Genomic DNA, 22,741 nt, shown 5'->3' with positions numbered 1-22,741 from the left:
GTGGGGTGTAGGATGTGGCCGTGCTCTGTGGGGTGTGGGATGGGGGCTGTGTTCTGTGGGGTGTGGGATGTGGCCGTGCTCTGTGGGGTGTAGGATGTGGCCGTGCTCTGTGGGGTGTAGGATGAGGCTTTGCTCTGTGGGGTGTAGGATGTGGCTGTGCTCTGTGGGGTATAGGATGAGGACGTGCTCTGTGGGGTGTGGGATGAGGCCGTGCTCTGTGGGGTGTGGGATGAGGCCGTGTTCTGTGGGGTGTAGGATGTGGCCGTGCTCTGTGGGGTGTGGGATGAGGCTGTGTTCTGTGGGGTGTAGGATGTGGCCGTGCTCTGTGGGGTGTGGGATGGGGGCAGAGGGAGTGAGCTGGGGTGGGCGTTCCTGTCGGATGTGAAAGGGTGGCTGAGGGACCACACAGAGCATGGGGGGATTTGCTGAAGTGGCGGAAAGAGAGCAGGGACACGGCCGGGCAGGAAGAGGGACGAGGCCCGGGGAGGTCCCAGCAGCACCTCGATGGCCGTTCCCTGCACGCAGGCGGAAGCGCGAGTGCTCCTGGATTCTCCGTTTCCCAGGGAGGAAGGAAGCAAGGTCACCTGAGGTTGAGAACTGCAAATTCCTTTTCTTTCTTTTTCCTTTTTTAGTGAAGCTGTAGCACTAAATAGATTTTTAAAGGAAGTATATGCTCAGTTATAGGGAATCTGTTTTCTCCCAGAATAGGGGCGTAAACATGCGTCGTGAAATGGGGACGTGGGGTCAGGCTGGGGAAGAACCCGCAGGCTGTGTGGTGGAGAATCACAGCCGTGTCTGCCGGGCAGGGAGCCCCCTTTGATCCAGCTCCACGCCTCTGCTGGAGAGCTGACCCTGGACGGGGTGCTGGGGCCTGTAGCGTTGCCTCCCAGCCCGCTGGCTGGCTCCGGCCTCTGCCTGCCTCTTCGAGTGAGAGAGGAGGTGAAAGGCTGATGAGGAAACGATGGAACCCAAGACCTGCAGGTGGAGGTGGGGGGCGGGCTGTTTCAGGGGCTGCCTGCCCGCCGTGCCCTCCCCAGGACCCCGCGTCCCCACCGTCCTCCACTCTCAAACATTCTGGAGACTTCTCAGGGCCAGACACCATCCCCTTTCTCAGGCTCCAAGTCCCATTAACGTCTCGGAATGGGCCCAGCACAGCGGTTTATTGCAGCCCCAATGTAGAGGGGTCTTCCCCTGAGGCCGTGTCACTCACACCCCGTGTGACGTGGTGGGGAGTGTGAGTGCGCGGCTCAGCCCTCTGCTGCGTGTGGGAGGCCGTCTCTGGGTCCTGTGTTCCTGCACGGACACCAGGGCTGGGTGTGGATGCACAGCCTGGTAGCGGCAGAGCTGGGACCCAAACCGGCGGCCTCCACAGAGACTGGCCCAGAAGCCGTGACCTTCTCAGGTCAGCGGGCACCGCGAGACCTCGCCCACGGCCCACGGCAGAAAGGGGCTGTTTTTACTTTCAACAGAATAGTTCAGTCGCATCAGCTCCGTGTGTAGCCCCAGTGTGAAATCCAGCAAGCACTGATTTTACTTCTAAGTCAGAAAAGAACAGACAGGGTCTGAATTCTGCAAGGGGCTATTTTCACACTATTTTGAGAAAATTGTGGAAAATGCCTGTTAATATTCTGAGGCTCGAGCACTTTGCAGTGGACACAGGGGAGGCCACCATGATTATCTTAGTTGCTCGGTGCAGAGCCTTGTGGTTAAAACGTGGCTGGAGCGCTGGGCTGCCTGGACTCAGAGCCCGGCCCCACCACCTCCCCCTGTGCCACCTCTGTCAGGCCGCCCAGCATCCCACTCCTCAGCTTCCTCGCCTGTAAAATGGGGTGAGAACAGCATTCACTTCTGTCGTGAGGACGCCGGACGGGAGGAGCTCTGGGAGCAGCGCCTGGCACCAGGTCGCGCTTAATAACGATGGAGCTGCTTCGGCAAAGGCCACTGTGGTTTCTCTTTTCCGCCATCCGAGGTCCACCCGACCTTCCAGCCTGACTCCACCCCACGGAAGCTAGTTCCACTCCACCCGAGACGCACGAACTCCCGGCTTCCACGGGAAACTGGAGGGGGCACTGGGGAGAGGGTTTGATCCGATTCATGCTTCATTCACCAGATGACTGCCCTACCGTGCAGGGCCCAGCAGGGTGCGCCCCGTGCCCCGAGCAGGTGCCCCCTGGGAGTTCACAGTCATGCGGGGGCGGGGGGCAGCCTGCACTGTCTGCTCTCTAAGGCACAGGAGAGGGGTTGCTTTGAAGGGGAAGGTCAGGACAGCTTCATGGACGAGGAATCTGAGCTGCACATTCGGAGCTGGATGGATCTGAGTCCTAATCATCCAACTGGATGGGCAGGCAGATGGTGGATGATGAGTGGGCGGATGGGTAGGTGGGTATAAGAATGGATGGGTGGATGTGTGGATGGAGGAGTTGGGGGGTGAATGGATGGATGGGTGGATGTATGTATGTATGGGTGGGTGGGTGGATGGATTTGTGGGTGAATGGGTGGATGGATGAATGGATGAGGAGGCAGGTGGATGGATGAGTGGGTGGATGGGTAGGTGGGTGAATGGATGGGTGGGTGGATGTGTGGATGGATGGGTGGGTGGATGGATGGGCGGGTGGATGAGTGGAGGATGAATAAATATAGTAGGAGACTCTATAGAGTGAGGACAGCCAAGCATTGAGAAAGGGAAGACAGTATCTGGAGCGCTGGACCAGGAGGGACGGTGCCTGGAGCGCTGGACCAGGAGGGACGGTGCCTGGAGTGCTGGACTAGGAGAGAAGACCAGGAAGGCAGGTTGGGTCCCAGTGCATTCATGTGTTGTTGAGCAGCCCAGACTGACACAAGCGTTGGACTGACAACCTCATCTTTGACCTGGGCCCCGGCAGAAGAGGATCAACCTTGGGGGCAGACATGGAGCCTCTGCTGCCCCCTGACAACAGGGGTTCAGGGCAGGCTCCCCTTCAGCAAGTGGCTGAGGGAAAGCCAGATGCCCTGGACTCCACTGAGGGCTTCACCAGGGGCAGGGCCAGTTTCCCCTCCCGTCCTCCGTGTGTGGGTTCCTGAGGTCTCCTCCTGTCTGTGACCCTCAAGGCGGGGCTGTGTCCAAAGGACAGGCATTTCCAGGAGATTCCAGAGTCAGGGTTTGAGCAGAGAGCTGACCCAGGCGTGTGCACCATCAAAGGACAGCGTGGGCGCGGGGAGGGGTGGGGGCCCATCCACTCTGCTCCTCTCTGCAGCTTCTCTCAGAGGTGGCCACCAAGGTGATGGTGCACCCAAGTGTCCCTCATCCTTGCTCCAGCCGCCCTTAAACCCAAACCTGGGTCAGGTTGGCATTTATTGCTGCATGGAGCAGTCGTGGGATGCTCCGGAGCCCTGCATGCTTTCCAAAGGGAAGCAGAGGGCCAGGAAATCCTTCCCGCCAGATACTTCCAGTCATTCCCCATCTCCCTTGCTTTGGCCCCATAAATATTCATATTCGTTGAACACAAGTATTATGTATGAAGATTTATCAAACACCATATTAGTCTCAGTGAGAATATATTTTACAGGTATTGCCATGTCCTGCAAAATATTCATGACTTCATGGTTTCAGAAGGGCAGTCAGTCTTTTCACTATTGACAGTATGTTACTAGTTTGGGTCCCCAGGGAATCTCAAAAGACTGGTCTGTAATGAAATTAGCTGTTGTATTTGGAGAGAGTGGATAAAATCGAAGCTGGGAGAGAGAGAGAGACATTATCTACAAAAGCAAACCAGGGTCTCTCCTTTTTATCATCACTTTGTAATCATCAAAATTAATAGCCAGGCACATTAAATTAGTTTACATTTTTATAGTGGAGATAAAGAGAGGGACAAGGGAGCTGGTGGGACGCTTTGCCTGCTGCAGCTTCCACACTCCCCTCTGCCCTCCACACTCCCTGAAGTGGACAGCCAAGATTGCACACACGTGAAGGACACGGGGCCTGGAGTGCTGGGAGGTGATGGTGCTGCTGGTTCCCCCACTGCAAACAGGGTAGAGTCCTGCTTGCTGGACAAAGGTCATGGTGGCGGCTGCTGGTGTCCTGGAATCTGAGGGTGGAGGGAGGGCCCACTGTCCCACGGCAGCTGCTCTGGTCTGGAGTCCACCTCTGTTCTTTCTGCCAGCACTTGCTCACGGTGTTTCTTTTCCTTGTGTGCCTTGTTACGTTTGACTGTAGGCTGGTCGTTGTCGTTGAACATTGATTTGCAGGCATAACCCAAGGCCTAGGCTGGAAGCTCTCCTCTCTGGAGAGGGTTCTGTTTGCTCCTCCAGGCTCCTGGAGGCTGCCCGTGCTGTCCCTGCCCGTGCTGTCCCTGCCCATGCTGTCCCTGCCCGTGCTGTCCCTGCCCGTGCTGCTCCTCCATCAAGTTCAGGTCTTGATGGTTGCTTGGACCACGCCGAGGCTGCACGTCCTGAAGTCGAGTCCCCCAGTGCTTCACCCTCACCGCTGGTTATGGAGGGAGAGTTTTCTATTTGGCACCTCTGGTTTCTTCCCCCTTTCTCCCTCTTTGAAATGTCAAAGTCACAATATTCAGAACACCCCCTTAGGAAAAAAGCAAATTGCAGGCCCACTTATTTCTCTGATTCCCGTTTTCCCTTCACTTTTGGCCTAGCAACTTCTTGCCATCTTGTCAGGTATTTATTGCTTTTTAGAAGTTGATGTTGTTGTTTAAATCCAGCATTCTTAGTGCTTTTCAGCGGGAGGCAGGTGGGTCTGGCTCGAAGAGGCCACAGTTCCAGGAAACTTCAGCTGGGGCCGAGTCCCTGTCTTGGGCTGCCAGCGCCGTGGGCCCAGGGAGAGCGGGTGCCCTGAAGGATGGGTGTGGACAGGCGGAGGCTCCAAAACAGGACAGCCGGGTTTGGGCTGTTTGGGGATCACCTCCCTCGGGCCACAGCCATGCCCAGTTTCTCTCTGCGTGGGAGCACAGCGTGGCCCCCACGTGGCTCCCACCTTCCTAGCAGTGCCCTCCCTCTGCCGCTTCCTCCCCGATTATCTTGTGCCCGGCCACCTCTCAGTTTGTGCTGTTTCCTCTCTCGGAATATTGGCTTCAGTCGCTGTGACAGATGGAAATCCGTGACTCAAAGAGAAGCCGGGAGCTTGAAAGCCCACTTCCTTCCAAGCTGAAAAATCACAGCCGCCCACATATCCCAGGTATCATGTGCTGGGAGAGCAGGCAGCCAAGTGTGAAATGACTCTTCGGGGGCAGGGACCAGAGGAAGCTGGCAGGGATGCCTGCCTTTCTGAGCGCTCTCAGCCCCCAGGAGAAGGCCAGCACCATCCTTCTGGGTGGGGCTGTTGGGTGGGAGGCAGCCTGACCTCATGTCGGTGCCCTCTGGCTCCTGGCACTTGGCCCTGGCTCCTCTGGGTGAGGGAACTCGGAGCCTCTGACCGTCCCGGCCTTTGCGTGCCTCAGTTCCTTTACTTCTGCGTGTTACAGACCCCGACTGAAATGCAGAACCGCGGTGTGGCTGGGGAAACCTGGAGGGCTGGTGGGACCCTCACAAGCCCAGCCCTACGTGAATCCCAGCTCCTCCCTTTCTGCTGGAGGCATTCGGCCTCAGGGTCACACACTGGCTGCTCCAGCCCTGAGCATTGAGTCCTGGTTCCAGGCACAAAAAACAGTACAGGGCTGTGGATAAAAGGTGAAAACCTCAGATGCCAGCAGTCTGCTGTTTCAGACGTATTTCTCAGGCATTCCACCCAGCAAATTCCACTTGAATCTTACGGACTAGGTGTTAGTCGGGCACCACCCTCCGCTGCGAGTCACCCGGGGAGGCCGGGGTCTCATCTGTGCCCGCTGCCGTCGAGCGAACTATCGTTCTGCTGCTGAGGGACTGGGGATGGGGGGCGGCCCGGGCGTCTGCTGGGCCCTTTCCCTCTAACTGCCCTCCTCGCGTGGTCTGTTTCTCTGCCCTCTGTGGGACTCCTGGTGCTGCTGTAACACTGACCACAGACTGGGCGGCTGTACACAACGGAGACTTACTCTGTCTCTGTTCTGGAGGCCGGAGGTCCAAAGTCACGGTGCCGGCAGGGCCAGCTCCCCTGGGGGCCTAGGTCTGCTGCAGGCCTGTCCCACTTTGGGGGCTCCGGCGTTGTCTCTGCCTCTGACTGTCTGAGCCCTCGCATTGTCTAATCAGCATGCTTCCTACTGGATTTAGGCCTCCTGCCCCGAGTCCAGGATGACCTCATCTTGAAATCCTTAACTTAATTATACCTGGAAAGACCTTACTCCCACACCCACAGGTTCAGAGTGGAGGTAGCTTTTGGGGCCCTCATTCAACCCACCATCCCGCTCCATTCATCTGAACTGGGGCACGATCCCTCGATCTCCAGGGTGGCTGCGTGAGGCCCACGGGCAGCTAGAGGCGTGGGGCCAGTCAGCCGCGGCTGTCCTGGGGGCCATGATCCACTCCAGCCCATCTCTGACGTGCGTGGCAGATCCGGGCTGTCAGATTGTTGGATCCTCCCGAGGAAGTGGGAGCTCCAGGGTTTCAGGTGAAATCTACAGGGTTTCAATGTTGGCAAAACTCAGGATTCTGAGAGCGTCGCGTGGGACAGACACGCCTGCGGCCCAGTGGACGTGGGCTGAATGGGCGGGGCCAGCTTCTGCCCACCACCCTGCAGGGCCATAAACGGGGGCTCTAGGAACCTCCCTGGTTGGGGGCAGAGAGGTGGGGCCAGCAGCGTCCTCCCGGGCACCAGCTCACCCCTGCTCCACGGCCACCTCCTGCCTCCTCAGGCACAGAGGGAACAGTGTGGCCATCCCGAGCCCCGTGGATGAGGCGTGAGGACGGCCGGTGCAGACGCGGCTCGGAAGGGCCCAGGAACCGCAGCCTGGTGGGTCTTTGTGGCCACGGTGAGCCTCACTGTCTATGCAATGGGGACAGCATGGCGCTGACATCATGGGCAGTGTGAGGATTACAGGACGGGCACTCCGAGGTACCAGGCAGGTCCCGGGCCCCACTCTTTGTCTCAGCCCCAGCGGTCGAGGGTCCCTCCCACCGCACCTTGCCTCCCCGGCCTGCCCTGCTTTCGTGGGGCTGCCCCACATCCCACAAGGCCTCCCCTGCCTTTAGAAGTGTCTGGGAACCCACGAGGGGCAGGCACTGCCTGGGGGCTGCTGGAACGAGACCAGCAAACAGAACGGGCAGCAGCACCCAGCAAGGGAGTGTCGGCCCAGGGCAGGGTGTTTAGGGGTCTGCTTGCTGTGCCAGCTTAGCCTCCTGTATTGTTTTCCTGGGGCTGCTGTCACAGATCACCACAGATGGGGCCTAAAATCACATACATTTCTTCTCATAGCTGTGGCATCCAGACGCCCAAAGTGGATTTCACTGAGCTACTGCCGAGCTACGGGCAGGGCTGTGCGGCCTCCAGAGGCCGCAGGGAGGGTCTGTCCTTCCCTCCCAGCTCCTGAGGGCTCCAGGCGTCCTTGGCCACATTGCTGCACCCTCTGTCTCCATCACACGAAGCTGTTTCCTCTTCTGTCTGCGTCAAATCTCCCTCCCCGTGCCTTTTACTTTTTTTTTTTGTGAGACAGGGTCTGACTCTGTTGCCCAGGCTATGGTGCGGTGGTGCGATCTCAGCTCACTGCAGCCTCAGCCTCCTAAAGTCAAGCGATTCTCCTGCCTCAGCCTCCCAAGTAACTGGGCTTACAAGTGCCCACCACCACACCAGGGTAATTTTTGTGTTTTTAGTAGAGATGGAGTTTCACCGTGTTGGCCAGGCTGGTCTCAAACTCCTGGGCTCAAGTGATTCTCCTGCCTCAGCCCCACAATGTTCTGGGATTACAGCTGTGACCCAGTGCGCCTGGCCCAATTCTCTCTCATAAGACACTTGTTTTTGTTTGTTTGTTTTGAGACGGAGTCTCGCTCTGTCACCCAGGCTGGAGTGCAGTAGCGCGATCTCAGCTCACTGCAACCTCTGCCTCCAGGGTTAAAGCGATTCTCCTGCCTCAGCCTCCTGAGTAGCTGGGGTTACAGGCGCCCACCACCATGCCCAGCTCATTTTTGAATTTTTTTTAGTAGAGATGAGGGTTCATCATGTTGGCCAGGCTGGTCTCGAACTCCTGACCTCGTGGTCCACCTGCCTCGGCCTCCCACAGTGCTGGGATTACAGGCGTGAGCCACCGCAACTGGCCCACTTCTCTCTTATAAGACACTGGTGATTGCATTCAGGGTACACCTGGGTGCAAGGGCACCCTCTGTCTCAGGGCCCCTAACTTAATCATATCTGTAAAGTCCCTTGACCATGGAAAGTGACAGACTCGTGGGTTCCAGACATCAGAGCCTGATGCCTTTGGGATCTGTTATGTGTCCCACCACAGACCCAGTGTGTATTTGTTAACCTAATGCCATTTCTTCCAAAACGTGAATTCATTGCTGACATATAGAGACAGAAATCTGTACACCGGCACCTCCTGTTGGAATTTTAGAAGATCTGGCATCTCTGGACCCGAGTCCCTGGGTGGCAGTAATCCGTGGGTCTGAGCCGCAGTCCCCACCACTCCCCGTTGCCCCAGACACACACGCCAAGTGACAATCTATTCATCCTTCAACTTCCCTGTTTTCCTCAGGGTCCGTTGAGAGGAGGTGGCTGAGAAGCGGGCACAGGTCCCCTCACAGCCCAGACCACCCCCGCCTGCCCATCTGCTCACAAACGGAGTCAGCCCCCGAGGAAATCGCTTTCCCCACCACACTCCCAGACGGCCGTTTCCTCCCCTGTGATCGTCTTCCAAATTATCTCCTATAATTAGAAAAGTGCGTTCCCTCGGGTCATGGGAAAGGAACTTGAAATGATGATTCCATAAAAGCAGAATGACCATGGGCACTGGGCAGCCGTGGTCGGAAGTGAGCCATCTTTTCCAATTACCACAGTGATGATGAATGAGGGGGAGGAAGCCTTGTGTTCAGCCCTGAATCTCAAAAGGAAGCTGCTTTTCCTCTCACAAGTCAAATCACTGCCTCCAAAACCAAGTGGTGTCCCTGGCTCTGAGCAGGGACGAAGGCGTGGAGAATGTCCTGGGGAAAGTGGGTGCCCCATGGCACTCCGTCGGCAGCACCGGGGCAGTGGGGGGACCCAGAAAGGCCTGGAGATGCGGCTGTGTCCTCCAAGCCACCATGTCCGACCTGACTTTCCCTTAAGAACTTGTTGTCCACAGTCTGGACCCCCACTCTGCCCACCCTCCTGGACCCCCGCTCTGCCCACCTTCCTGGACCTTGGCCCCCAGACCCCGGGAGGGTCACCCCAACAGGCCTCTGCACGGCTCCGGGACGCCCCTGAGTGGGCCACCTCCTGGCTGGGGCCCTGGAGCCAGGCCGACTCCTCACCATCCCAGACAGCAGCTCCCATTGCTCTGCACTTGAGAGTCACCTGGGGATGGTTTAGACGTTCAGCGTCCAGGCCACGCCCCGGCAGTTACGTCAACTCCGTGGGGGAGGCGCAGGCAGGCGCCGGCGCCCTCAGACTCTCCAGGTGGTTCTGGTGTGGACGGGCTTCATCCGCTGACCCGGGGCGGCCGCTTCCAATGCTGCCTGTGTGGGAGTCCCCTGGAGGCCTGGTTAGAACAAGCACTGGCACCCCGGGGGTTCTGACTCGGCGGGTTTGGGGAGGGTCTCAAGAATGTGTGGTCCCCACAGGCTCCCAGATGAGGTGGACGCTGCTGTCCTGAGGGTGGAAGCCACTGTCTTGAGTGTGGGCCCCGCCGTGAGTCCCCCTGTCCTGAGGGTGGGCCCCCCTGGCCCAGGTGCCACTGTGAGAGCCGCCGTCCTAAAGGCTGTGCTGCCAGCCCTGACTCAGCTCCTTCGGACCCAAGCCCCACCCAGGACTGCTGGTCCCCACCACCCAGTGCCGTGAGGAGCCAGGAGGAGAAACCCCAGGCCTGGCCCTCACATCGGCACCTGGGCCGCACCCTCCACCCCAGGGGCTCCCTGGCTCCCCTCTCAGGGCCCACTGAGCCCAAACACCCCCCAAATTGAGCTCCAGGAGGCCGCCCAGGCAAGGCTGTGCCCAGACAAGGATGTACCCAGGTGAGGGTGTGCCTGGGTGAGGGTGTGCCTGGGCGAGGGTGTGCCCGGGCGGAGGTGTGCCTGGGCGAGGGTGTCCCTGGGTGAGGGTGTGCCCGGGCGGAGGTGTGCCTGGGCGAGGGTGTCCCTGGGTGAGGGTGTGCCCGGGCGGAGGTGTGCCTGGGAGAGGGTGTGCCCGGGCGGAGGTGTGCCTGGGCGAGGGTGTCCCTGGGTGAGGGTGTGCCCGGGCGGAGGTGTGCCTGGGCGAGGTTGTGCCCGGGCGGAGGTGTGCCTGGGCGAGGGTGTGCCCGGGCGGAGGTGTGCCTGGGCGAGGGTGTCCCTGGGTGAGGGTGTGCCCGGGCGGAGGTGTGCCTGGGCGAGGATGTACCCAGGTGAGGGTGTGCCCGGGTGGAGGTGTGCCTGGGCGAGGGTGTCCCTGGGTGTGCCCGGGCGGAGGTGTGCCTGGGTGAGGGTGTGCCCGGGCGGAGGTGTGCCTGGGCGAGGGTGTGCCCGGGCGGAGGTGTGCCTGGGCGAGGGTGTGCCCGGGCGGAGGTGTGCCTGGGCGAGGGTGTCCCTGGGTGAGGGTGTGCCCGGGCGGAGGTGTGCCTGGGCGAGGGTGTGCCCGGGCGGAGGTGTGCCTGGGCGAGGGTGTCCCTGGGTGAGGGTGTGCCCGGGCGGAGGTGTGCCTGGGCGAGGGTGTGCCCGGGCGGAGGTGTGCCTGGGCGAGGGTGTCCCTGGGTGAGGGTGTGCCCGGGCGGAGGTGTGCCCGGGCGGAGGTGTGCCTGGGCGAGGATGTACCCAGGTGAGGGTGTGCCTGGGCGAGGGTGTGCCCGGGTGGAGGTGTGCCTGGGCGAGGTTGTGCCCGGGCGGAGGTGTGCCCGGGCGGAGGTGTGCCTGGGCGAGGGTGTGCCCGGGTGGAGGTGTGCCTGGGCGAGGGTGTGCCTGGGCGGAGGTGTGCCCGGGTGGAGGTGTGCCCGGGCGGAGGTGTGCCTGGGCGAGGGTGTGCCCGGGCGGAGGTGTGCCTGGGCGAGGGTGCTGCTTCTCATCTCTCCTCTGCTTCCGTTTTTGGTGGTGGATTCTGAGCAGCTGCCTCTCGTGTTAGACAAAGATGCCCAGGTGGCCTGTGCTGCTGAAGATGCCTGGGGTGGGGGCCTCTTTCCTGGTGATGAATCCACTCAGGGCGCTGGCCCAGCCTCGGGCGACCACTGCGTCCCAGCGGTGGAGGGTCTGACAGGGACTGCTGGGTGAAGGCCACAGGTGTGGCAGCCACAGTGCGCATGGGGACGGCTGGTCCCGAAATACACAGGGAGGCTGTCCGGAGAGAGATGGACAGACAGAGGGTGGGAAACCGAGTCGTCGATGTCCACACACCATCTCACCCCCGGGCTGATCAGAACATCGGACTCTGCACAGGCCCCTGGGTTCCACCCTCGTCCCCCCATGGACGGTCACCGGAGTGGTTTATCTGCGTGGAAAGCCTGACCGCTGTGCCCACCCTCCTCTCTCCGCCTCAGCTCAAAACTCCTCTGCGCTCCCACTTCCTGCAAAGCTCAAAGCAAGATCCCAGCCGGCACAGAAAGCTCTCACCCCGTCCCATCGTCCCCTTTCTGCCCCCACAGCCCTGACCCGCACACGCAGCCACTCGCAGGACACCTTCCTGCCCTCCTGGCCTTTCTCTCCCCTCAGACTCCTCCTCGTGGGGACCCTGCCCCTGCCTCTGGCCGCACCTGCGAGGAAGCGGCTGCCCTGGGCTGGCACCTGCTCACCTGTGTGCATGAGCTCTGGGGGGCAGGCAGGTGTGTGCTGCGTTCACCGGGGCCACCTGGGGCTCCCCGGCCCGGGCGGCTCGTGGGATTTAGCAGAAGCTCCGTGAGTTTTGCTACTGGATGGAGGAATAAATGGCGCAGCTACAAATTGACATTTTATGTTTGCAGCCATCAAAAGTTATGTTTATGAAGAATTTTTAGTGACGTGGGAAAATACTCAAGACGCAGTGATAACAGCAGAATGCAGGCGGCAGACACCAGATATGTGGATGGAGCTGCGCCGAGGAGGTTCACGTGATCTTATAAAATAATATGGAGCGCGAAAATACTGATATTAGTTTTCCCTGCAGCATGAGACCCCAGGTGATCCTCTGTGTGCATGTGTGTGTGTGTGTGTGTGTGTGCGTGTGTGTGCATGTGTGCATGTGTGCGTGTGTGTGTGTCCGTGTGTGTAGAATTTTCTACCGGAAGCATTTATGACTTTTCCAATCAGAAGTGATGCACTTTCTAATTAAAGTAGTGGAAGCATATATTGCTGGCAGTGAAACAAAACTAATCTAAACCTTCTGGAAAATGACTTGGCACCAAGGTTCGTGAAATTTCTCTATCTTTGACGCAGTGGTTCAATTTCTGAAATAAGCAATCCTAAATATGTAATTAATAAATAAGTGATAAACACGTGAGCTCTCGGGGTTGTCAGGCAGTCGTTTCTGTGGACTCTGCCGTCTGATGGATGTTTCCTGGTGGTTGGAAGGTCATTGCTATGACTGTAATTGAATTCTACCTGTGATGGCACAGAAGGCATCTGTGGCCATAACTTTATGTGGAGGCAAAAAGCAAAATGCAGACCCCTCCATCTTGAAGGTGGCACACGCATGTTCTGTGCGCCCTGGAGCCGCATCCAAATCACCTGCCCTGTCCAAAGTCACGCAGGGCAGCGGCGAGGCTGCATTTGCCAGGGAGGGGTTGGCCTCCCCTCCGGCCACCGAGTGGGGCCCCAGGTCCCTCCTCTGAGGGCTAGTTCAATCTGAATGTGTCCACACGGCATGTTCCTTCCCCGTGGCCACCAGGTTCAATCTGAATGTGTCCACACGGCATGTTCCTTCCCCGTGGCCACCAGGTTCAATCTGAATGTGTCCACACGGCATGTTCCTTCCCCGTGGCCACCAGGTTCAATCTGAATGTGTCCACACGGCATGTTCCTTCCCCGTGGCCACCAGGCAGTCCTCGTGCGGTGCCGGTGGTGAATGTTCGCACAGCCATCCCAACCTCCAGGCAGAATTGGGAGGGGCAGGGGCCGGCAATGGGGCAGCCCCATGGATGGAGACCCTTTACGTGCCCTGGAGGAGAAGTGTCCAGCTGGCACCTTAGTCTGGCCCAGAAAATCCTGTGTGGTTCTTGTTGGACGGTTCCCGCATGCCCACCGCAGCAGCACTTCCGTCTGTGAAGCAGGGCACACAGTGAAGCACAGCCGTGGTCCCCAAGGCCAGGCGGGCACCGTCACCTGCTTCCTTGGGAGAGGATGCCCTTCCTCTCCTGAAAGGGGTGTGACCATGGTTTAGTGGCTGTTTATTTAACACCTTTGCCTGACACGATACGGGGCGGTGCCTTTCTCAGTCCCCTGGGACACCCTCTTTGAGAGCTTTGCAGTTCAGAGCACTGTGGCGGAGTGTGGCTGGGGCTCACTGCCTCCTGGCCATGGGCCCAACCTTCAGCCTCAGTAGTCTCATCAGTTACAGGGGGGTGACAAAAGCACCTGGCTTGGAGGGAACCCTGGGGATTAAAGGAGGCAAAGCTTGTGCAACGCCTGCACGAGGAACACGGTCAGTGCTGTGCTGTGAATGCGTTGCCAGCTGCCCCCGCGTGGGAAGCTTCACCCCCACCATGGCATTGAGAGGGGTCTGCAGGGGCCCTGCCCTCTCCAAGGGGTTAATGCCCTTAATGTGAGAATGGGTTAGTTATGGGAGTGGCTTATCTCAGGAGTGGGTTGGTTATCTCAGGGGTGGGTTAGGTATGGTGGGAGCAGGTTAGTTATCATGGGAGGGGGTTATCTCAGGAGTGGCTTGGTTAGCTCTGGAGTGCAATGGTTATCATGGGAGTGGGTTAGTTAACTTGGGAGTGGGTTACCTTGGGAATGAATTAGTTATCACAAGAATGGGTTGGCTATCATGAGACTGGGTTAGTTATCTCAGGAGTGGGCTAGGTGTCTTGGGAATGGCTTGGTTATCTCAGGAGTGAGTTGGTTATCATGGGAGGGAATTGGTTGTCTCGGGAATGAGTTGGTCACCTTGGGAGTCGGTTTTCTCAGAAGTGAGTTAGTTTTCTTGGGAGTGAGTTGGTTATTATGAGAGTGAGTCGCTTAGTGGAATTGGCCCGGTTGTCTCAGGAGTGAGTTGGTTATTGTAGGAGTGAGTCGGTTATCATGGGAGTGAGTTGGTTATCTTGGGAGTGGCTTGGTTATCCTGGGAGTGAGTTAGTTATCTCGAGTGAATTGGTTATGATGGAAGTGGCTGCAGAAGGGCCCTATGTACAGTCAGGGCTAGAAGGAGAAGGTGAGGGACCCCGTGTACAGTCGGAGCTGAGTCGAGAAGATGAGGGACCTCGTGTACAGTCGGAGCTGGAAGGAGAAGGTAGGGGATCCCGTGTACAGTCAGAGCTGGAAGGAGAAGGTAGGAGACCTCGTGTACAGTCGGAGCTGGAAGGAGAAGGTAGGGGATCCCGTGTACAGTCGGAGCTGGAAGGAGAAGGTAGGAGACCCCGTGTACAGTCGGAGCTGGAAGGAGAAGGTAGGGGATCCCGTGTACAGTCAGAGCTGGAAGGAGAAGGTAGGAGACCTTGTGTACAGTCGGAGCTGGAAGGAGAAGGTAGGGGACCCCGTGTATAGTCGGAGCTGGAAGGAGAAGTGGAGCCTGACCCTGTTTGACCAAAGATCTTGCCCCTCTAAGCCTGTCTGTGAATGGCCATGGAAGACCACGAGCATCGATTTTGGGATTACAGATGAATTTTAGGGAGTAGGAACATTTGCAAACACAGAATCTGTGAATGATGTGGCCAACGGTACTTTGGTATTCTGGCAACCGCTATGGACACACTGGTGGGGCTGGTGGGACTGGGGGGCACAGGCTCTCCTGGGGCACCAGGTCTTCACCATTGACCTCCCCCCAGAGCTGTCCCTGGAGCAGGTGGGTCAGATGAACAAATGACTCTGACCAGAGTCAGCAAAGAGATGGGAGCCGCCTCCCCATGGCCCCCAGCCTGCGCCCCTGAGGCCCGGTGAGGCCCCTGACGGTGGAGGCTCCTCCGTGAACAGCAGCCTGAGAACAGTGCTTCTCAAACCTGGCTGCGTCACCCGGGTCCTTGTTAAAACACAGCCCACCAGGCCCCTCCGGGAGTGTCTGATCCACAGGCGCGCGTCAGGCAGGAGACTCAGGAGCTCTGGTGACCTCCGGGTGATGCTGAGGCTGAGGCTGGGGACCAACTCCGGCTCTGGCCTTGGAGCCAGGTCTCAGAGGCTTCAGGCATCCTGCTCAGGGTGGCAGCGGCCATGCAGCGCCAAGGTGCCAGCAGAGGCTGGGGTCAGGACTTCCAGCCGGGAGGGCAGGGCAGGAGCAGGCGCAGGCCCAGGGCAGCCTCCGGGAGGGCAGGGCAGGAGCAGGCGCAGGCTCTGGGAGGACAGGTGCGGTCAGAGCTGCTTGGCTTTCCTGGTCACGTTCTTTGGAGCAGGAGGAATCCGTTAATAGCTCGGAAAAGTGAAAATCCCACGGACCTGATTTTGCCGGTGAGGAAGGTTGCCGTGGGTGCCTCGCGGCAGGATTTCTGGAGCTCTCATCTTCCCTGTCTGTTCTCTGCAGCATGGCCTCATATCTTCTTTCACAAAGAATTCCTTCCAAAGAGGCAGGGTTGCTTGATCCCACCAGGAAACAAGGACAAATGATGAAGAAACTGGTAAAAGTGTGGAGACGCCCAGCTTGCGGCTGCAGGGCTCAGGACCAAATCCCTCTAAACCCACTGTCGGATGGAGCCGCCAGTGGTCCCTGTAGCTGCACTGGGGGTCACAGGGAGTGGCCGGTGCTGCTACAGCCCAGGGGCTGGAGATGGGGCCTCCAGCCTGGGAAGCCAGTAGGGCCTTCGGACGGGCATCTGGAGAGTTTGCTCTGCTCTTCCCCACCCCCAACACCCTGGCTTCACCGACAGCCCAGTGCCGGGCACCGTGCAGGCAGGGAAGGAGAGGCCCAGTACTGGCACTGGTGTCCCCCAGGCAGCTTCTCTCAGCAGCTATGGAATAGTGACAGCACTGACTCCACCAGCTGAGGAAGAAGATCGGATCCGAGGCAGCAAAGGCTCCTTTACCCCAGTGCACGCCCAGTGCAGGGCTCAGGGTCCCTGAGCTCCATGTCCACCATCCGCACAGTCCTGGGACAGGGACTCGACGGTGGCCCACCTGTGACCAAGGAGGACCCTCAGCCAGGAGAAATCAGGCAGCTCAGCGGGCAGCAGCGTCTGGACCAGGGGCTGCTTGGTTCTCTTAAGCCCAGGCGCAGCAGTGAGGGGAGGCATGGAGCCCCAGGGTGGAGGGAGGATGGGAATGGCAGCCTCTCTCTTCAAAACACTCAGTGGGAGGCCTGGCAACCCTCATTCCTCCGCAAGGAAGCTGTGAGCAGTGGCATGGCCAGGGTGTTCCCTAACCCCCGTGCAAGTGACGGGACCACAGCACGTAGGCCAGTGAAGGCCCAGCTCCTCCGCACCTTCTGGCCAATGAAGCAGATTCAGGCAAAGCTGGGGGCGTCTGCCAAGCCCCCTTAGCTGTGTAACGTGACACTCGCTGGTTCCAGGGATTCGGATGTGGACAGCTTTTGGGCTGCTGCCAACCACATGGAGTAAAACAAGTTTGCCATTCGTGCAAGGCAGGGCGGCTGGAGGACAACAGCATCCTTTGGGATTAAATAGATGATGACAAAGCCAGTTCAAGGGACAGGCTAACTGGCAACACGACAAGAGATCAAGCCGATGAGATGAAAACCAAGAGAATGAAAATGGAGAATGAAGCCTCGGGAGGCAGGAGATAAACCGGGAGAGGAAACGTTCACTTAACAGAAGTTACAGAAGAGAAAACAGGGATGGCAGATGGGAATGCAGTCACATCATTAACAGAACAAACTTCCTGGAGCTGAACGTCGACATGAGTGTGGATTGCCAAGTGTGACTGTGATTCGCTTCAAGATATGCCCTGACCAAATCTAGGATCCCAACAACAACAACAAAAATCAGTGTCCAGAGACAGGCAGAAACAAAATGCCTGTCTGAAGAAGAAAGAGGGTCCTGCCGACCTCAGAACACTCGCAGGCAGCACTGGGCGCTGCATGAGGTGAAAAAACCGTCGAGCCTGGAGTTCTATACCCAGCACAATTATCAAGCCAGCATGAGGAGCAACGAAAGAGACTTCCAGACATTTGAGGGCTCAGCAAGTTTACTTTCCACACAGCCCTTCTTCAGACTTCTTTAGAGACATACTTCAGTGGGATGAGAGGACCTCCAGGACCTGAGCAGACGTGGGATCCACAGGGCGATGGAGCCCACCCAGGCTTAGAGTGAAGAGGGCCCGGGGGTGGCCGCTGGGCAAACAATTGATGCAAAGGGACCTGGGAGTGAGAAGGCCATGAGGCGAGGGCACTGAGGGCCGGCCCTGTAGTCGGGAACATCTCTGGGAAGATGGGGCTGTGCTCCCCGGTCACATCGCCAGGAGGCCTGAGCTCACATGGCAGCAGAGCACGGCTGTCGGGAGGAGCTGCTCCATGCCACGTTGCGTGGGTTCAAACATGGTTCTGATGCTGACCAGCCCTGTGACCCTGTGTGTGTGGCCTGACTTCTCTGAGCCTCAGTTTCCTCATCTGCAAAATGGGGTGAAATACAGAGCCTACGTCCCAGGGGTGTTGTGGAGAATGACATGTTAATGTGTGTGAAGGGCGCTTGCTCAGTAGATATTATTATTATCTTTTTGTCGTCTCCAAAAGGGCATGTGAAAAGTCAAGATCCAAACCTAAAACAAGTCAAAATATGCATAATTCTGAGAAATTGATAGTGTAACAGGAAAATCAATGATACTGTCTTGACCTTTGAAAGTTCTTCATTAAGCAGCACAGGTTTAGTGGGTGATAGAATATTTCCGTCATAGTGTCCATGCCGTGCTGGTGCCATGGTGGATTGTAACTACGTAATCCTGATGTGGGCATGTCAATTTACTGCTTTTTTTCTTTCTTTCTTTCTTTTTTTGAGATGGAGCCTCACTCGCTCTGTCGCCCAGGCTGGAGTGCAGTGGCGCGATCTCAGCTCACTGTAACCTCTGCCTCCTGGGTCCAAGCGATTCTCCTGCCTCAGCCTCCCGTGTAGCTGGGATTACAAGTGCATGCGCACCACCACAAATGGCTAATTTTTATATTTCTAGTAGAGATGGGGTCTTGTCATGTTGGTCAGGCTGGTCTCCAACTCCTGACCTCAAGTGTTCTGCCCGCCCCGGCCTCCCAAAGTACTGGGATTGCAGGTGAGAGCCACCACGCCTGGCCTGCCCACCCCGGCCTCCCAAAGTGCTGGGATCACAGGTGTGAGCCACGGCACCCGGCCTGCCCACCCTGGCCTCCCAAAGTGCTGGGATCACAGGTGTGAGCCACCACACCCGGCCTGCTTTGCATTTCAGAACCACCCCGTCGTCAAGTCCTGTGAACACTCACTCACGGTGATAGAGCCGAGGGTGGGTGTCACAGATGCCTTTAGGGGTGTAAAAGTAGCGGCACAGCTGAGCGGCAGGTGGATCAGGGCGCCCATTTCTCATCTGATGAGGCAGGGAGTCTGGAGATGCTGGCTAGAGTCAGAGCTTCCAGAAATAGAGGCTTACGTATTCCTTTTGAAGCCACCAAGGTAACCACAGGATCACTAAAAATAATAGCTAAGAAAAATCGAGGGAAGGAGGGGGGCAGGGGAAGAAGGTGGGGTGAAAACGGGCTCAGCCCCTCATTTTTCATGCCAAGAAGTCAGGGGACCTCGTCTCAGGCTGACGAGGCGAGACCTGGATCTGCAGCAGACACAGTGAAAAGGACTCAAACCAGAAAAAGGCATCTCCTCTGAAGTGTGGCGCTTGGAGAGGAGACAGAGCACACAGTCGTCAACTCTCCGTTTCGTGATTTTCTGGATTGTTTGAATTTTTTAACTCGTGCATATTTTATTTTACAAGTGAAAAAGTAAAGCCCCAACGCCGGGCATCGGGCAGCCGTCCGGAACCACACTCAGCCACCCTCCTGCCAGGTGTCAAGCCCCAATGCCAGGTATCAGGCAGCCATCCGGAACCACGCTCAGCCACCCTCCTGCCAGGTGTCAAGCCCCAATGCCAGGCATCGGACAGCCGTCCGGAACCACACTCAGCCACACTTCTGCCAGGTGTAAAGCCCCAACGCTGGGCATCGGGCAGCCGTCCGGAACCACACTCAGCCACCCTCCTGCCAGGTATAAAGCCCCAATGCTGGGCATCAGGCAACCGTCCGGAACCATGCTCAGCCACCCTCCTGCCAGGTGTCAAGCCCCAATGCCAGGCATTGGGCAGCCGTCCGGAACCACACTCAGCCACCCTCTGGCCAAGCGGCCAATCCCCACCTGAGGCCTGAGCCCTGGGAATGATGAGGTCTCTCTCGAGGTAGAAGCTGCTGTGCCTGCCTCTGGGAGACCTCCAATTCCAGACTTTCCAAAGTGAACAATGCAAGTGCAGTATTGATATTTTTAAATAGCATGATTACGTATTTATTGCACAGTATTAACAAAGGGAAGTGATTTGTGTCGTTTTTCAATTGTACGTCCAATCTGTAGCCTTCAGTCCTACATAAATAAGAACACTTTGTTTATCCATTTAAAATAGAATATTCCAGAAAGTCCAGAGGTTCCAGGAGGCTCAAAGCCTCGGCTCTGCGGAGGGGAGAAACCCACTCACTGCCCTGCTGTGGGGGGAGGGTCACGGACTGGAGTCTCCCCAGGGCATCGGTCCCTGCCCGGAGCAGGAATCCTACAGAGACCCCGCCGGGCCCCAGGAGCTGGTGCCACAAGAGAAGGGCCCCTCCTATGCGGGCAGCTGTGGGAGGTCAGCATCGGGTATTTCCCAAGTTTGTGTTTCCACCGGCCCTCCTCCGAGGACCAGAGACCTCTCTGTGCAAGCTGACAAAAGGCAGCCCAGCCCCAGGGGTCCATGCCGCCTCTTCCTGGGCACCTGCCTCCCAAATCCACGATGCCCCAGAGACTCCCAGCTCAGAGACAGCCAACGGTGCCATCTATGGGGGCAGATACCCCTCTCACCCCCGTCCCCGTGGGATGAGCATCCCCAAGGCACGTCCACTTGCCCAGCACAACTGAGCACCTAGAACTTTCCCTGGCCCGGCCCCCTTGGGCACCCGCGCCATACACCCTGACAAAGCCGTGGAGCCTCCCCATCAGCCCAGAGGTTCCACCGGCCCCTTTCCAGTCGACGCTGCCCCAGCCCGGGGTCCCCGTCCCGCCCCGATGGCTGTGGGATGGGATTGGGATTCCGTCTGTTCTTGAACCTCACGCCGGTGGCCACACGGGATGAGGTCTCCTGTGTTGATTCTTTGACTTGGCGTCACGTGTGTGAGCCGCGTCTTGGCTGCTGCCTGTGTCGACGGCTCGGTTCTTCCTACCCCAGAGTAGCAGCATGCGTGCGGATATGTGTCCAGCTCAGGGCTGGTGGGGTTGGTGGCAGTGGCGTGGCGTTTAAAACACCTGATCTTCTTAGAGTCGTTGCAGTTTTTGAGTTAATATTTTTAGCATCGGTAGGTCTGACCGTCAGAGCAGTTTCGGGCTGATAGAGACTGAGCGGAGTTCCCGCATCCTCCACCCTCCAGGCACAGTGCCCGGGCGTGAACGTGCGTGAGTGTGACTGTGTATCGAGCCGACGCCGCCCGATGCAGGCGGCTCACCCAGGGCCGTGGCTCACAGGGGCTCACTCAGTGTCACACCTGCTGTGGGTTTGGACAATTGCGTAAGAACAAGTATTGGCCAGTGCAGTGACTCACGCCTGCAATCCCAGCACTTTGGGAGGCCTAGGTAGGTGGATCGCTTGAAGTCATGGGTTCAAGACCAGCCTGACCACCACAGTGAAACCGTCTCCACTAAAAATACAAAAATTTGCCGGTTTTGGTGGTGTGCCCAGCTACTCAGGAGGCTGAGGTGGGAGGATCGCTTGAGCCTGGGAGTTCCAGGCTGCCCGGCTGCAGTGAGCTGAGATAGTGCCACTGCACTGCAGTCTGAGTGACAGAGCAAGACCCTGAATCAAAAAATACATAGTAACAAATTCCACCATTACAGCATCACACAGAGTCCACCGCCTTCAGAGCCCCATGCACCACCCATTCATCCCTCCCTCCTCCGCCCAGCACCGCCCTTCACTCTGCACTTTCTGGAATGTCCCAAGCTGGCAGCCTCCCATCTGCAGAGTTTGCTGGGCTTGCACCGGGGGCGGGGGAAGTGGCCGTCGGGGAGAGGGGTGGGAGGGGAGTCTCCTGGGTACAGATGCAGCGTGTCCTGGGCCTGCCTGACCTCCTTCTCTTCCTTTCCCCCAGGCCTCGCCAAGCCCATCGGCCTGGTGGAGGGGCCAGGAGGCCTGGGCCAGGGCGGCTTGGCGGCCACCCTGCGTGATGACGGCCAGGAGGCGGAAGGCAAGTATGAGGAGTACGGCTACAACGCTCAGCTCAGTGACCGCATCTCCCTGGATCGGAGCATCCCCGACTACCGGCCCAGAAAGTGAGTGAATGAGCTGCCCCCCCATGCTGGCTGGAGAAGTGAGCCGCCCCCACTCCGGGCCAGGGAAGTGAGTGCCCCCACCCCGCGCCGGCCGGGGAAGTGAGTGGTCTCCCGAGCTGTGGGCTCCTGGGAGAAAGGCGCAAAGGTCTGCTGTGGGAAAGTGGAGCGGTCAGGAGTCCCGGCCCGTGGGGCCCTCCTGCCTCCTCCGTCTTCCCTGTCTCTCTCCGTCTCTCCCTCTCTCCTTCTCTCAATCTCTCTGTATCTTCTGTCTTTCTCTCTCTCTCTGTGTCTCTCCCCCTCCCCCACTTTTGGCTGCGGGCGTCCTTCCCAGGGCCTACCCCAGGCTTGGGGCACCCCTGCCGTAGCTGCATCTGGGGACCGCGGAAGCCGGGCTGAGGCATCATGGCTCATGCAGCACAGGCACCCTGTGTCAGGCCCTGCCAGCCCTGGTCCCACCTGCTGTGGCCTCTCACTGCTGAGCTGGGTGTCGCTTGTGTCTGAAGCGAAGGGCATTCCCGTTCCATCCGTGGCCTGCGCACCTCCCATCCTGTCGCCCCCCAAGCTGCAAGAGTGGGTGAATCAGGAGCCAGGCCCTGGAGGCTACGGCTTTGCCTCAGTGCCACTCGGGATGGAGCCTGGTCTCTGACCCTCACACCTGCCCTGAGGGAGCAGCCACGACAAGGCAGGATTTGCCAGCCCCTTCTGCGCCTCTGTCCACAGAGCCCAGCCCATGACAGGATGCTCCCTGGGAGGGCCCCTGGTGGCATCGTCCTGCAGAAGCCGGGCGCTCAGGGCTGCCCAGCAGGGCCGCGTTGTCACCGTGGGGTGGTGGCAGGTGGCCTCAGCCATACTTGCCTCCTCCTGGAGCTGCCAGAGGGAGAGCAGGTGGGAGGGCAGCCCCCTCTGCAGCTCCTGGTGTGGTCAGCCTGCCCCACCCACCAGGGGACCCTGACACCAGGATTCTTGGGCCAGGAGCTCATTTGAGATGGGGATGGGGAGGCTGGCAGGGAAAAGAAGGGGGGAGGAAAGGCGTGTCTCAGCCCCATTCCATTCCTTGTGACTCAGGCAGTGGTTCCCAGGGTGTTCACTCAGCTGCTCTGGGGTTCCCCGCGTGTGGACGGAGGGACGTGAGATGGCCAGACAGGCCTGCGGTGTCTGGGGGTGCA

At 58.5% G+C, this 22,741-nt stretch overlaps 1 protein-coding gene across 3 annotated transcripts in view; it reads left to right on the top strand.

Moving 5' to 3' along the window:
* Positions 1-22,741, top strand: part of GALNT9 (polypeptide N-acetylgalactosaminyltransferase 9) — a 122,613-nt gene that overhangs the window by 14,394 nt on the left and 85,478 nt on the right. For all 3 annotated transcript variants that reach the window (XM_028830209.2, XM_028830210.2, XM_077955879.1), the window contains exon 2: positions 21,395-21,575. In XM_028830209.2, the coding sequence (XP_028686042.1) occupies positions 21,395-21,575 (181 nt within the window). The remainder of the gene's footprint in view (positions 1-21,394; positions 21,576-22,741) is intronic.

This window comes from Macaca mulatta, chromosome 11 (assembly GCF_049350105.2).
Source record: "Macaca mulatta isolate MMU2019108-1 chromosome 11, T2T-MMU8v2.0, whole genome shotgun sequence".
Classification (NCBI taxonomy): domain Eukaryota; kingdom Metazoa; phylum Chordata; class Mammalia; order Primates; family Cercopithecidae; genus Macaca; species Macaca mulatta.
This window is presented reverse-complemented; position numbering and strand designations above follow the sequence as displayed.